This window comes from Gymnoscopelus braueri, assembly GCF_963280865.1.
Source record: "Gymnoscopelus braueri genome assembly, chromosome: 14".
Taxonomy (NCBI): Eukaryota; Metazoa; Chordata; class Actinopteri; order Myctophiformes; family Myctophidae; genus Gymnoscopelus; species Gymnoscopelus braueri.
In genome coordinates this window covers 23,155,346-23,171,169 of record NC_137619.1, presented here as the reverse complement: position 1 = coordinate 23,171,169, position 15,824 = coordinate 23,155,346, and the positions used below count along the sequence as shown (strand labels likewise).

General features: G+C 42.9%; 1 protein-coding gene across 2 annotated transcripts in view; it reads right to left on the bottom strand.

Annotated features, from left to right (window-relative positions):
* rims1a (regulating synaptic membrane exocytosis 1a) overlaps nt 1–15,824 on the bottom strand; it is a gene marked incomplete at both ends in the record, with an annotated part of 103,493 nt that overhangs the window by 42,259 nt on the left and 45,410 nt on the right. For both annotated transcript variants that reach the window (XM_080450312.1, XM_080450311.1), the window contains 3 exons: nt 744–784; nt 9,437–10,197; nt 10,360–10,616. In XM_080450312.1, coding sequence (XP_080306438.1) covers nt 744–784; nt 9,437–10,197; nt 10,360–10,616 — 1,059 coding nt within the window. The remainder of the gene's footprint in view (nt 1–743; nt 785–9,436; nt 10,198–10,359; nt 10,617–15,824) is intronic.

The window sequence follows — 15,824 nt, the reverse complement described above, 5'->3', positions numbered from 1 at the left end:
TTATTATTTTCTGGTATTCCCTGTTAGTTTTAGTATTAGTTGTGCGATGCGATCACAAAATGCATTGATTTAGCCTATGGAATGTCGGTGCGTCTTTTTTCTTTTTTTTAAACCGGTGCTGCGCTGAACATACAGAGCGCACTGCTCTGCTGCGCTGAACATACAGACTCTGTGCGGCATACAACATACAGGCATCCAACATACATGCGGCATCCAGCATACAGAGCGCACTGCTCTGCTGCGCTGAACATACAGACTCTGTATGTTCAGCGCAGCACCGGTTAAAAAAAAAGAAAAAAGACGCACCGACATTCCATAGGCTAAATCAATGCTTTTTGTGATCGCATCGCACAGAGGCTGCTCTACACACTCACACAGACACAAGCACGCAGAGATTTTGCTATTTTATGGATAGATATATTAGATGTCATTAATTTATTTACCGCAATATTTCACCCGCGGTTTATCCGATATGAATTAATAATTATATTTGATTGACCCGAATCCACCCAAACCGCGGTTAACTGCGGCAACCGCGGCTAAAACCGCGATCCGCGCATCTCTAGTACTGACGTCACATACTCGCCTCCAAGTACTATGATAATCAGTGCTGCAGTATACTCTGACAACGGTTACTTTGACAATGGGTTCAACAGGTATTGCATAACTGGAGGGACATGCATTCCCAGTGTGGTTAATGCAGAAGAGCTGAAATTGGCGTAAATACCCACCCAGTGACTTACATGCCATACAGTGGGGTCATGAGGGTAACACTCCCAGTCACCTGTAAGACAAAAGGAAGATTTTGCTAGAAGCAGACATTTGCACACACACATCACATTACAGTCCATACAGTCAGTGTGGGTGTCCAAAAAGTTAGCGACACCCACAGTCACAAAACTAGAGGGAGCGTTAACAACGATCTGGTACCACCCACCCATAAGACAAACATGGGCAAATTCTCCTTCTACAGCACTGCCACCCAGGTTTGGAATAGTCTAACCCCATCCCTCAAAAAGTGCAGTTCGCTGGGCTAATTTAAAACACTGAAAATTCACCTTTCAGGAGGCCAAAAAAGGAGGTAGTACTATTTTCCCGTTAGACAGACGACCCCCCCTTTTTTTTGTACATTTTGTTTCCCCTGATTTTATTTTTTTTTGTTGTACATAGTGTTATCTTTTTCTGTATTTTTGTATTGATATTTGAACTGTGGTGCCACTATATATGACTATGAATTGAATAGCAAGTACCTCATTGGAAACCAGGACTTTTTGCTGTTTTAAATTTTTTTGCCTAATAAAATATTCAATCAATCAAACTGCCACATACTGTACATACATTCCCATTCCATTGCCTATAAACACTCACCTATTTAATCATCCAGCAGTCCCTCTCTCGCACAGAAACGTACCCATACGTACATGCACACACACATTTACACATACACACTCAAACAGTCACAAACTAAGCAGTATACACTGTGCATTCCAGCCATACTCCAACCATACACAGCTCGGCCAGATGTGGGGCCTCTTCATCATGTATTTGTTTAGCAGTGGCCAGGGTTACGTTTATTGAACACTCAGAGACAGGACAGAGTTATAAATATGACTATATCACAGTTACAGCAGCAGTCATGAGACCTAGCATCTATTTTTGTAACCCGCTGTTGAACACAATAACTCCCAGTTAAACATTTGTTTACAATAGGAGGATTAAAAATAGATTTCCTAGTTATCCTGAGGTAATTACTAGAACCCGACCAATACTGGAGTTTTGGGCCAATGCCAATACGGATATTAGGGAGAAAGAAAATCCTGCATCAACTTATTGTGCATGCGCGCGCGCGCGTGCGTGTGCGCGTGTGTGTGTGTGTGTGTGTGTGTGTGTGTGTGTGCATGCGTGTTTGTGTGTGTGTGCATCTATTCACGTCTTTACAGTATATTAATTGACTTTGTATGTAATTGTGGGAAAGAGAACATTTTGCTTCACGTCTGAAGTGTACACAGCTTTAGCGCTGAAAATGGGGCTGAAAATGTAAACCTTTTAAATGATTATTTATTAGTGGCGGGGTGGTTATATTGTATAATTACTTAAGGAGGTGCTAGAGAAAGGGGGCACCAAAATCTATAGAGTTGGTCCTGCAGTCTGCAAGTTTCATTACGGGGCCAGAGCTCAGCTCTGGACCTGTTTTAATGTTGCCTGTATTCTTCTGTTTCTGCCACTTTTCGCAGTTCTGGCTGAACCGTGCTGTCGCTTTTTACGAAACTCGGCCATATGGTAGATGGTCATGAAAAACTATCAAGAAATAAATCTCACAATCTTTCGTCAAAAGGTGGCGCTATAGCACTCAATTGAAAATGCCAACTTTGAACAGGTACAACTCATGCCCTGTTTGACCTACAGCCATGAAACTTCAATACACACATGCGTCTACTCATGATGAACAACTTTCACACTCGGACTTTTGACCTCTGACCTTTAGATCTCCCACCATTTTGAATTACATGAAAAGCTGTTAAAATCTATCTCCTCCTGGGATTTTTGAACAATCTGCACGAAACTTTTTACACATGAACTTTGGACCTATGCCAACCAAAACGGTGGGAGCGGATTTTTTCTAAGTGAAAAAAATAAGCTTTAATAAGCCAATGAATATTGCAGTTTTATGACAATTATTCATCTGCCCCTACACATACATGCAGACTCACATTTCTTTGAAACTTTGCGGTAATGTTGAGGGTCATTCCAAATATCACTGAAACCAATCTTACTCCAATTGGTCAAAGGGGGGCGCTATAGCGATTTTTTGAAAATGCAAACTTTAAACAGGCAAAAGTCATGACTCGTTTGGCCGACAGCCATTAAACCTGCTTACACATGTGCCTTGACTCATGAGGAACACATATATCACGTTGACCAGTAAGCTCCGCCCTTAGATTGTCCGCAATTTTGAGCAGTTTGAAAAACACTTTAACCCAGGATTTTTCAGCTATTTGCGTGAAACTGTATCATCTGTGTGATCTCCTTTTTCACAGGTTCTTGTCTGTTGGTCCAATGGCTTCTTGCTTAAACCTGTGCCTCACAACCTGAAGGTCGCCAGTTCAAGTCTCACTTGATGTCGACTTTATTAGAGTTGCATTGCACACAGTATGTTTGTGTCAATTAATACATGTGCAATTGTTAAAGATAACCTGAAATGCTTATTTGAGACTATGTTTTTTCAATGTATGACATACTTCATTCTGAATATAGCCGATCTACAATCTCAAAACTTTTCAGATAGCAACGTGTTTCTGAGCTTGTAGATCGGTTGCTTTCACTGGTATCGGTTCCGAGGAGACATACAATTTCTCTATTGGTAAATGGTTTGTGAACGAGTGATCTTAGTGTTAGTGAAACAGGGGCTTGGTTCATGACAGAAGGCAAGAGTTTATGATCTTCAACAGACAACATCAGCCTGGTCAAAGCTATAGACGAATCCACAGACGCACTGCCTGTAGCTACCTGTAGGCGGCCATTGCTGCGGTGTCGCGTCCGCGGAGCGTTGACACAGCAGCAATGGCTGCGCCCAGGGCAGCGCTCCGTGGATTTGTGTATAGCACTATAGGCAGTGTTGCAGCCTGTCAGTCCAATGATTGAGGGTTCGATTCCTGTTAATGGCAGGTTGAGATGTCCAATCCATTCCGTTTCCATCTCTCTCTCTCTTCAATCTATTCCGTTTCCATGTCTCTCTCTCTTCAATATATTCCGTTTCCATGTCTCTCTCTCTTCAATATATTCCGTTTCCATGTCTCTCTCTCTTCAATCTATTCCGTTATCATCTCTCTCTCTCTCTCTCTCTCTCTTCAATCTATTCCGTTATATTCTCTCTCTCTCTCTTCAATCTATTCCGTTATATTCTCTCTCTCTCTCTCTCTTCAATCTATTCCGTTATATTCTCTCTCTCTCTCTTCAATCTATTCCGTTATATTCTCTCTCTCTCTCTCTTCAATCTATTCCGTTATATTCTCTCTCTCTCTCTCTTCAATCTATTCCGTTATATTCTCTCTCTCTCTCTCTTCAATCTATTCCGTTATATTCTCTCTCTCTCTCTCTTCAATCTATTCCGTTATATTCTCTCTCTCTCTCTCTTCAATCTATTCCGTTATATTCTCTCTCTCTCTCTTCAATCTATTCCGTTATATTCTCTCTCTCTCTCTCTTCAATCTATTCCGTTATATTCTCTCTCTCTCTCTTCAATCTATTCCGTTATATTCTCTCTCTCTCTCTTCAATCTATTCCTTATATATTCTCTCTCTCTCTCTTCAATCTATTCCTTATATATTCTCTCTCTCTCTCTTCAATCTATTCCGTTATATTCTCTCTCTCTCTCTCTTCAATCTATTCCGTTATATTCTCTCTCTCTCTCTCTTCAATCTATTCCGTTATATTCTCTCTCTCTCTCTTCAATCTATTCCGTTATATTCTCTCTCTCTCTCTTCAATCTATTCCGTTATACTCTCTCTCTTGGCACGAAAAAGTTTGAGAACTACTGATTTAGAAGGCATTTGTAGAATCAGCCTCAGGTCTTAACGGGTTAAGCAAGATATTAATGTTATGTAGAAGAAACAACAATACGGAAACAAAATAAGAGCATGGTGTACAATTTTGAAATAAGAACGTTTCTTCACTTGGGCTGAGAGCTGCTGAACCATCCCGATGAGACCATTACACCATGGTGCTAAACGGAGGCTAAAGACTACTGGTGGTAACCCAGAGGGCTCTGATGGTCTGAGGCTGATCAGCGGTGACAACCTATAGTCAGTGGTGTAAAGTAACTAAGTACATTTACTCAAGTGCAGTACAATTTTGAGGCCTTTTTTACTTTACAGGAGTATTTCCAATGTTCAATACTTTTACTTCTACTCCACTACATCTCTGAGGCAAATAGTATACTTTTACTCCGCTACAAATATTTGAAAACGTTAGTTACTAGTTACTTGGTAGATTTTGATTATTATTACAAAACATACATTACCCACTTCAGCCCTAGATACATTTCGGCCATTTGAAAATAGCCGATCTACAAGCTCACATGCGTCGCGATGTGACGCATTGTGAGCTTGTAGATCTTCTATTTTCAAAAGATTTTTATACCTTTTATACACTTGAAAACTTGTGAAATGGATTATTTTTTCATAATGAGTACTTTCTACTTTTGGTACTTTAAGTACATTTTGATACCAATACTTTTTCACTTTTACGCAAGTACATTTTGAATTCCGGACTTTTACAGTGTATTTCTACATTGTAGTATTGATACATACATTGATGCATTACAGTATTGATTAAAACATTTGAGTAGTTTTTCCACCACTGCCTATAGTGACATTATGTAATCCTACAAACAATGCTATGACAATGGACATTCCAGTTCTCACCAATCACAGTAGACCCTTAAACTGTAGAGTGTGTGTGTGTGTGTGTGTGTGTGTGTGTGTGTGTGTGTGTGTGTGTGTGTGTGTGTGTGTGTGTGTGTGTGCTGTATGTGTTTCTGTGTGTGTTTCTGTGTGCTGTACAGTGTACATTCACTTGTGCATGTGTGTCTGTCTGCTCAAGAGACTGTGGCCTAAACTGGAACCGGGTACGTGTGTGCGTGTGCGTGTGCACACACGCATGCAGGCGCGTTCATGCATATGCTCACATGTGCCTTTCTGTGAGCTCCCACACGCACGTGCATGCCTGTACACGCCTGCATGCTCCCGAGCAGTGCTGGAAAGTAACTAAGTACATTTACTCAAGTAGGCTACTGTACTTAAGAAACAGTTTTGAGGTACTTTTACTTTACTTGAGCATTTCCATTCTTTGATACTTTATACTTTACTCCACTACAATTATTTGACAGCTTTAGTTACTATTCAATTTGTAGCTTTAGATTATTATTACAAAACATACAAAAAACATTTCAAATAGCAAGCTCACCATGTAGGCTTGCAGATCAACTTTTTTATTAAAATTCTTTTGACACATTTTTACAATTTGGTTTTGATGCCTATACTTTTTGTACTTTTACTCAAGTAATTTTGAATACTGGACTTGTTTTTACTTTTTACTCAGAGTATTTCTAATTTGTGGCATCTCTACTTTTACTTAACCACTTAAACCCCAGCGTCCGTATTGTGGGGAAAGCTTTCGCTGAAAATAGCAGATCGACAAGCTCACAAAATGAGCTTGTCGATCGGCTATTTTCAGCGAAAGCTTTCCCCACAATAACAAAAAAAAAATACACTAACATAGAGCCCTGAGGTACTCCGCTCAACCATATGGGGTTTTAATTGGTTAAGTAAAAAAAGAAAAAAAGAATCTGAGTACTTCTTCCACCACTGCTCCCCGAGTATGATTTACATGCCTGGACGCTTTCCTCCGCTGCCAACAAGCACATCTCGGCTCTGACCCGGGCCTCAGCCTCAAGCTAAAAAAGGAAAAAGCCCACCGATCTGTTTAGAACCTCGTCCCGACAGAGCACTCTCGTCTTAAGACCTTCCACTTGATCGATCGTCACCTGGCCTGGTTCCCGTCCACACAGTGGTGCACACACAGACACACACACAGGCACTTCAACTAAGAACAAACCGCACTAAATCAAAGTGGGCTTATGTTAAAAAGTGTTGCGTCATATAACAGTAGCTGTGCAGGGCTTTAGGCCTAATTTATTGTGACGAGTGCAGATCTGTTCTTTTTTTTTTGCTAAGTAACACCCTCACGCGATGGGAGTATAAGACAGACATAGCTTTACAGCATTGGTTGTCAAAGTGGGGTCTGGGGACCCCCAGGGGTCCTGGGGGGGTACCTGGGGGTACCCAGCTAAATCAGTTAATATAGCGTCACAATCATGTTAACCACTTTAACCATTATTTTATACTTTGGCTATTCAAAAATAGTAGATCTACAAGCTCATAGCGCGGCAGTGCTTGTACAGTAGATCTGCTATTTTTGAAAAATCTTGAAGATTTTGTGCAAATCTTTGAATATATTTTTTTAAAGCTAACATTTTTGACTCAAATCTAAGCTTCTGGGGGTCCCTGGAACAAAATATTTTGAGATGGGGGTCCGCGGCCAAATTACATTATCTATTTGGGGGTCCTTGACATGAAAAGGTTTGAGAACCACTGGCGTACAGAGTTAAATGCTGGGAGCGTCACTAATTGGAAATATGTGCACTGTAAAAAAGATAAAGTGAATGTATGTGCAGTTGTGTTGTAGGTTGAAAAATAATTATGTTTGCCTATAAATGTTATTTTGCAGAGCATATCCTCCTTAGTGGACATAGTAGCAAAGAGGCTGACATAATTATAATGTTATCATTACATAACAGAGGTGCGTAACGTACTGTATATAGACGGGTCAGAACACAGATTTCTTCAATACAGTACAGTAGCTTTTCTTTCAAGTTTTGTATCCTCCAGCATCACAGCTATGAGCTAGCACTGTGCTGTGTGTCATGCTTGGACAAGATTGGAGTGTTAACAGCAGGTTCTCCTCTGGCTCGGGGGATATAAAAGGGCTTCATAAGGTCAAACAGGGTCAACAGTAGTGTCAACTAGTGTCACGCACTCACACTCAGACACACACACACACACACACACACACACACACACACACACACACACGCAAACAGGCTGGGATGTTCCTCCCCAGGGCCAGACTGAAACCAATGACACAGACACACTCACACATGTGCATAGATAGCGCAAGCACATGCACTCTCAGACACACATACTGTACATACACACATTATACACACACACACACACACACACACACACACACACACACACACACTAGCATGAAAACATTACATGCAGTTCGTGACAACTATAAAAAAAACTAAACAATTACACCCAGTCATCAAGTTAGACAATATTTCAGGAGCTGTTCATGAAAATACAACCGAGCTAAAGAACTACCGCACAACAGAATACAAATTACATATTTTGGTAGTCAATGATACAAAACAAATACTGTTCTGCCAACACGTACAACAGATGTGACCATTTTTGCCAAATGACAAGAATAAATATACAAAAAGAGTAGAGGAAAGAATGATCATATAGAGAAGAGAAGAGAAGAGAAGAGAAGAGAAGAGAAGAGAAGAGAAGAGAAGAGAAGAGAAGAGAAGAGAAGAGAAGAGAAGAGAAGAGAAGAGAAGAGAAGAGAAGAGAAGAGAACTAGCTTCACTCCTACCTACAGGACAGATGGTTGTAGCCAGCCTTACCTCTCCCAGCGAACACAGCATTTTGAGGCAGAGAGATGCTCTCAAGATTCTCAGTCTGAGAAGACAGCAGACTGACACTAAACAGCACTCTACACTACAAACATCACCCTCCCTGCCAAAGAGCTCCACGGAGGGAGTGCGCACGCACGCACGCACACACACACACACACACACACACACACACACACACACACACACACACAGTGTGTCGCGATTATTACATAATCTGTCACGATTATTACATTTTACTTGACGATTTTCAGCATGGAAACGATTATGGCGATTATGCAAAACAATTGCTAGACGATTATGTAATAATTGTGATAGGCACACACACAGTAAAATCCTGAGTGTTAATTTAACTCAGAGTGTAAAATACAAGTTAATTTGTTTACATTTGTATATGCTCAGAGTTTCAAATTAATACATGAACACTGGATATTTACTGTGCAGACACAGATATAAACACACATATGCATAACACACAGACACACACACACACACACACACACACACACAGCATTCAAACCTCAACATAATGCGCGAGCGCGCACACACACACACACACACACACACACACACACACACACACACACACACACACGATACAATACACACTAGCTTTGAATTGTGTTTCTATTATTTTCAGTGTGTTTATCATCTTGAATTATACCCAATAACCAAAAGAATGTCTGAAAAGGAATGATTGGATCCGTCAGCAAACTCTACATTTTACATTGAGTTTGCATCTGATGTATTGCTATACACTATATTCTTGTTATTTGAACCCTAACTGTACAGTATACTGTAGCTCATAAAGCAAATGCCAACTCAAGTTCCCAGTCCTACACATACATGAGTACACGAAAGTACACATGCTGAATAATCTTACTTTAACTATGTCAATTAGCTGTTATCCATTGGTTCTGAGATACCACTATTCATTAAAACTGTAACAAAATAAAAAGTAAATGAAAAGGTAACCTAAAGTGTGCATGCATAATTTAATGCATTTTCAGCACCCTCTGGTGGACAATTTGCAGACAGAGTGGCAAACAGACAGTGCATAAAGGCAGACAAGACGGCAATCAATCAATCAGACTCATTACAACAGTTTTGCATCTCTTCACAGCTCAACCATTAAAACCCTCATTAAGTGAGGATCAGAGCGGCTCTCACCTCTCTCGCTGACACTCTCGATCTCTGCGTCCTCACAGCTGCTGTACTCTGGCGTGGTTCCTCCTTCCTCCTCTGAGCTGCTGACACTCGTCTGCCTCTTGCCTCCGCCCGTGCCCATCCCCCGCTTCGTCTTGTAGGGTCGTGGCGGGGGCGGCCGCAAAGACTCCGACTGGTCCGAGCTCAGCGAGTCATTTCGCAGCATGCTCTCCGACTTCTCCCGTTTGGTCCGTCTCATCTGAGGTTGGGCCTGGCCAGGACTAGAGCCCGGCCCTGAACCGGGGGGCTCTCGGAGTTCAGGGGGTTGCTGTTGTAGTGAGGGGGCGTGTTCATGCAGCCCGCTAACCCCGCCCACCGTCCTCTGTCCGGGCCTGCTGCCGTTGGCTCCTGGCCGCACCGCTGGGCCCGAGACCCCACCACCCACCTCCCCCTCTCCCGCCACGCCCACCCCTCTGCCCTGGGGATGCATGGGGTGCCCTCCCCGACCCCCAGGGAGCACCACCCCTGCTTGCGGCGCCTGACATGGGTATTGGCGAGGCGGATGGTGTCCGCTGGGGTCCATCATGTGGTGGTAGGCCCCCTCTTCTGTCTGTCCCCCAACCGGGTCGTGCTCCAGCGAGCGTACCTTGGTCAGCCGCCGGCCCTCCCTGCGCTCCCTGGAGTCTCCTCCTCGCAGGTCCCGGTCCATCGACACCTGGGTCTGCAGCCTGGGCTGTCCCGGACGACGCTCCCCACGTCCAGCTCCTCCTCCCCTACCATTTCTCCTAGAGAAGGCCAGAGCAACAAAGAGAGGAAGAGTACTGTACATAAAACATGATATTCTCCTACAGATGCCTTTTCATTGTCTCACAGTAATCCATTGTCCCCTAGCCAAGAAAGAAAGAAAGAAAGAAGCGGTTCACTTCCAGGACAGCAAGTTGGCTTACGTGTCTCGAGGCGGCTCGCTGCGTGAACGGGGGTCGATACCAGCCGTGGTCCCGGGGGTCCTGGGCCTGTTGGGGTCCAGAGGAGCCGTCGTGGAGCCTAGGGGCGCCTGGGAGCGGGACCGGAGCTTCTTGTCACCGGGGGTCAGAGAGATGGAGGGATCGCTGATGGCGGTCTTCTCGACCGGACTGGAGAACCACTCACCCGGCTTGTTCAAGATCTCCTGCTGCTTCCGGCAGTTATTACACACCCATATCACCTGGAGGGAAAAAGGATATAAGTTATACAGATCATTTATTAGCACATACTACCTACTACCTCAAACATCTGCAGGAACTAACCGTGATACTGCTAGTTTTCCATCATACCAGAAAGTGAATTGCATTCACCTGGTGGTCTTGTAATTGTAACTGTCTAATCAGGGATTATTTCATAGAATGTAATTTTCTTTAAATACAAATAAAAATAGAAGATGGCACCAAAGAGACTAAAGCCAGGTCAATGTCCCCAGCACAGCCTGTACCAATGTGTGGGACCGGGACACATCACATGAGATTGTCCCGCTCCAGAGCCCTTATGCCATGGTTCTCCATGGTTCTGAGACTAGGGGCTGATGTAACGGAAGTAAAGGAATATTGTTTAAGTACCGAATACATATTCAGAATAGTTTTTAAGTGGTTGTTTTCTGTAACAAAATTATAAATCTTTTTGCATTTGTATAGTTTTCAGTTGGCATTTACATTGACGAAGAATTGCAGTTAGCATGCAAAATGTATGCAAGTTGGCAGGTATGACAAGGCTGTTATTGAAACACATTTGTCAATAGTGCATTTCAAAGAGTTTTCAAACACAGTAATGGTAATGACAGGTGCTTAAGATACAACCGTCGTTGAATTAATACAACTTTAACCAATCTTATGTTATGTTGATATAACCGGCAACTCTGTAGTGATTGGAGGTGGTCTCTCTATTCTTCCATTGAGAAATGTAGACCCTTTTGAATGAGGTCAATAGTTATTTGAAGCAGTTGTACAGAATAGATGCACAGACATCTTTATTGTAGTTCAGACATTGTGCAATTTCCTCAATGTCGGGAGAAAGAGACAGACTTAAATGTAGTTTTAAAGTGACCCTATGCAACTTTGTGTTAGGTATTTATCCATTTTTAATCAGGGTAAGTATATTAAGAAATACGTTTCAGATGATGTTTTAGCATACAGTAATTCCAAGAATTTTCTTTATGAATGAAGACCCAGATTAGTAGCTTCACTGTTTCCAGCGGCAGAATCCATCTCAACTGATGTCTAACATTTGTCAACCAACTGAACAGACTTCAAACAAATGGCAGTCGTCTGAAGTCGAAAAAGGAAGGGGGCAGCATTCTTCCTGGAGAGCATCTTCACTGCCAATGATCTCATCCAGAAAAAAAAAGCCTTTTAAGATAAACATGGCATATACACATAGAACAATGTATGTAATACATTACAGGCTTCCTTTGGCTTCAAACAGAACGCAAAGCCAAATGATGAAGATACTCAATTGCCGTCATAAAAAGATGCCTCTATTGCGTCCCCCAATCATCTCTCCATTTGTCTCCCTCCATTTCCACATAGACCAGTAAAGTAGCAGCATATTATACACACAGACGTGATGTAGTCATAACCAGGCCTATATTAACACCTGAAACATTAGATGGAATTAGACAGGACGGGAGGGAGGGAAGAAGCAAAGGTTGGTGAAGGGATGGAAGAGAGATGGTGAGCCACCAGGGTTCTCATTAGGGCTGAATGCTCCCTGGTGAGCCACCCCTCTGAATCATTCCTTCTCCACTCCTTTTCTCCCCACTTCCATGTTCTCCCACCCTCGCATGCCAGTCCTTTATGGCTGCTGCCTTCCTTTGTCATCCTCCCCATTCTACCTCTCTTCGACCCATCACTTGCTCACTTCTTCCCTCCCTCATTTCGCTGTCCCTCCTAACCCACCCATGCCCCCTTCACCCCCCCCCCCACCTTCCATTACCCCCCTCCCTAGAAAGCTTTTTTTGGTGAGCCTACAAAAGCCGAGGAGAGAGGAGGTTCACACCAACGCAGCTATATTTATCCACCAAACACCCCAGCACCACTCGCCACAGATACACAGCAGATAAGGGACACATGAAAACAGCCTCCAATCTGTGGTTCTCTACAGTCAACTGCTACATCACTGGCTGCTATACTTATCTGGACTATTGTCACAGGTGTGTGTCAATATTAACAATTTTGTGAATAACCCGGAAAATGTGTTTGTGGAGGCCTATTCATAACTCCTCATGTAATGTTGCAATACAAATATGACTCATTTTATTTTTACTTCATTTTTTACTTTATTCAATTATGTTTAGATACAGCAGGGGGAAACAGAAAAGCAGGGCTGCAACAGTTCTTGGATTTGAAAAAATACTTTTTATAGACAATCTACATCGCATTGTGAACGATAAAAAAGAAAGTATTGCTTCTCGCTTATTCAGATAATTGAAAAAGTAGAATGATTAAGACAATTATCGATAGTTGCAGCAAAACGTTTGTGAAAATTAATGAATGAATGAATACATGCCCTTTTCTTCAAGTTCAAACCTTAAAAAAAATAAAACGACTGCATTGCATGCAAAAACTAGCATCATTTTGTGCCACCAAGAGGAGTCATCCCTACTGTAGGTTAAGGTCCCATGATGTTACCTAGTACAAACACCCCTAATAGGGACAGGGAGGGGGTTATAATATGGAGGGAATATAGATTAGACAGGCTGGCTCTGTGCACAGCCATTTCCTACAGTCCCCTCTGTGGTCTTCACTCCATGCCACACTGCAAAGCAATTCCTGCGCAGCGACAGGCACAAGGGAACCATGCAACGACCGCACTTCCAGTGAGTCATTTGGTGTCTGCCTTTTCCTTTGCAGAGGTGGCACTGCTCGATGCTGCGGCGTTTACCAGCGGGAGCGATGGGAGTGGGCATGTGCTCCCAGGTGGTTGTGCCGGCCCTGCGTCTCAAGGAGGTCGTTCTGGATCTGCGTCTCCAGTAGGACACCCTTCTCCATCTCCCTTTGTTTTGGTATTGGCCACAGTACTGGCAGCGACCGTATGCCTCACCTGGGACAGAGACGGGAGCAGCCGGTGATCTCCTGCCAGGGTCTCCCGGTGTCTTTGTTTGGTACGTTTCATTTGTTTGTGACACCACGAACACCTTCCTGGTCTGCCAGGCTTTCTCACGGCTCCTCAAATTTCTTCCTCCACGCTTGCGCTTTGATGTGGAGGAAGAAACTGCGGGAGCCGTGGTCAATTCAGACCACACGGCCACCTTTCTGGTGCTTTGGCCTGTCGGGGAGTCACCTAATCTCCGGAACGGCGACCTTGAACGGGCAGCATTGCTGACTTCCTCATCTCTCCATTTTCTTCGGTGAATGGCTCTAGAGCTGTGGGACGATGAAGGGGACCTTGTTGAGGCCCTGGTCAATTCAGACAATTTAGCCACCTTTCTGGTGCTTTGGCCTGCCGGGGAGTCGCCTGATCTCCACAATGGCGAGGGAGACCTTGAATGGGCATCGTGGCTGGCTCTCTTATTTTTCTTCCCTTTTTGTCCCTCCCTCTGAGTCGAGTAGGGAGAGGACCATAGAGACAGTGAGGCAGTGGTGTTGGATGATGGAAGGCACCCATCACCTGTGTCGGTTTGAGAGCAGGATGGGGAAGAGTACGTTTCCTCCTGTTGCTTCCCAGGACTATGCTCCTCTTCTCTGAAACCACACATACATGGGAGTATCTGTTAATCGGTCATGAAATGTTCACCCGATAGTGACACCCAAACCATTAAGTAATACTAATGCTGCGTGACGCGACTGCAAACTAACTAATGCAAATAACTGATACTTATTGATTAAGCATCAAAACATTTTCTTAGGCAGCCGTTGTCATAACCTTTATAAGTGTAATGCCTAATATGTCTCTCGTAGTGTTCTGTGCTGATAGCAAATATACAAGTTCATGCGCCAAAATCTGTGAGCCGCTGTGAGCTTGTGTATCGGCTATTTTAGACACATGACAACGTACGTCAGTCAAAGTATATATCAGGCTTAACAGTCCACAAAATTCACCAGTTAATTTCAAACAAACTAAGTAAAGACATAATGTGCACTGAATTTAACATTTTCAACCAAAATGTATGAGGGGTCCATTTTCACCACAATGGGCACTGGACACTGGGTGACTGAAGTTAATACTTGAATGTCAGGCACCTCCACATGCTGCATTTCTACACATCACATAGGGAAAAAAAAGTTAACAATTCATCGTGTGTGAGACAAGCACTAACTTGAGACATTTTTAAGGGATGCGGCCACGCCGACTTGTCACTCCACCTGTCAAGATGCCCCACGCCCGTTCTATCTGCCCGCGCTTCCTATGTGAAAAGGCCTGAACCATATGAACCCTGTCGTCCCAATTCTGGGTATATCATAATAACATTTGGTGAAAATTGGCTAACATTCTGCGAAAATCCACAATCTCACGATTTGTAGATCAGCTATTTGTCATAAGACAAACTACAGTATATAAAGAGACTTTTCTTTGGAGGGAGTGGCTGCACATGTCATTTTTCCTCAAACTGAAGAATAGCAGGCTACACCCCTAAACTTAAGCACTGATATAAGCGGTCTCCATGTGAAGCCAGGCTACTAACACAGACTGCCTATCCTTAAGTGAAAATTAACAATAAAGTCATTAAACTGGAACATTATCCATGTTTATGCAAGATACTGCATTATGATTTACATTGTGAAAGGACATCATGACATGTATTGACAGCAGCGTGATCCTTTAGTCATACTAACAGCACCTAAACTTAACTAAACTTAACCACACCAAAGCCACATGCCTAAACTTCTTAACCATACAAACAGTGCCTAAACCTTAACTCAAATGATTTACAAATACCAACCATACCACCCCATGCCTTAACACATCCAGCTGCAAGCTGTAACCATTTTGATTGGGTCCTTAATTACAATTAAACAATGTACAGTAGGCTACCTCAAACGTCCTGTGCAATTAAGGTGCATTAGCCCTGACCAATCAAACGGCGCACAACACAAGGGTTCTTAATTACAATTAAACAATGTTACAGTACCTCAAACGTTAAGTGTAATTAAAAGGGCCATTATCCTGGACCAATCAAATAGCGCGCAACACAGGGTCTTTTATTACAATTAGGTGAACAGTATCAAGCAGAGCAGTATCAAAAGCTCTGTGATTAAAAAGGTGCCTAGATAAATTGTGCAATTATTGCTCCATCTTTCTTCTATACAACCAGAACCAGCAGTTGACCATTTCTGATCAAATGTCACATAGAACACAAGTTTATTGGCCTTATTGGCAGAACGTTATCATATTGAGGATGATGAATTTAGATTTACGCAATAATTACACAATGTGTCGTCAA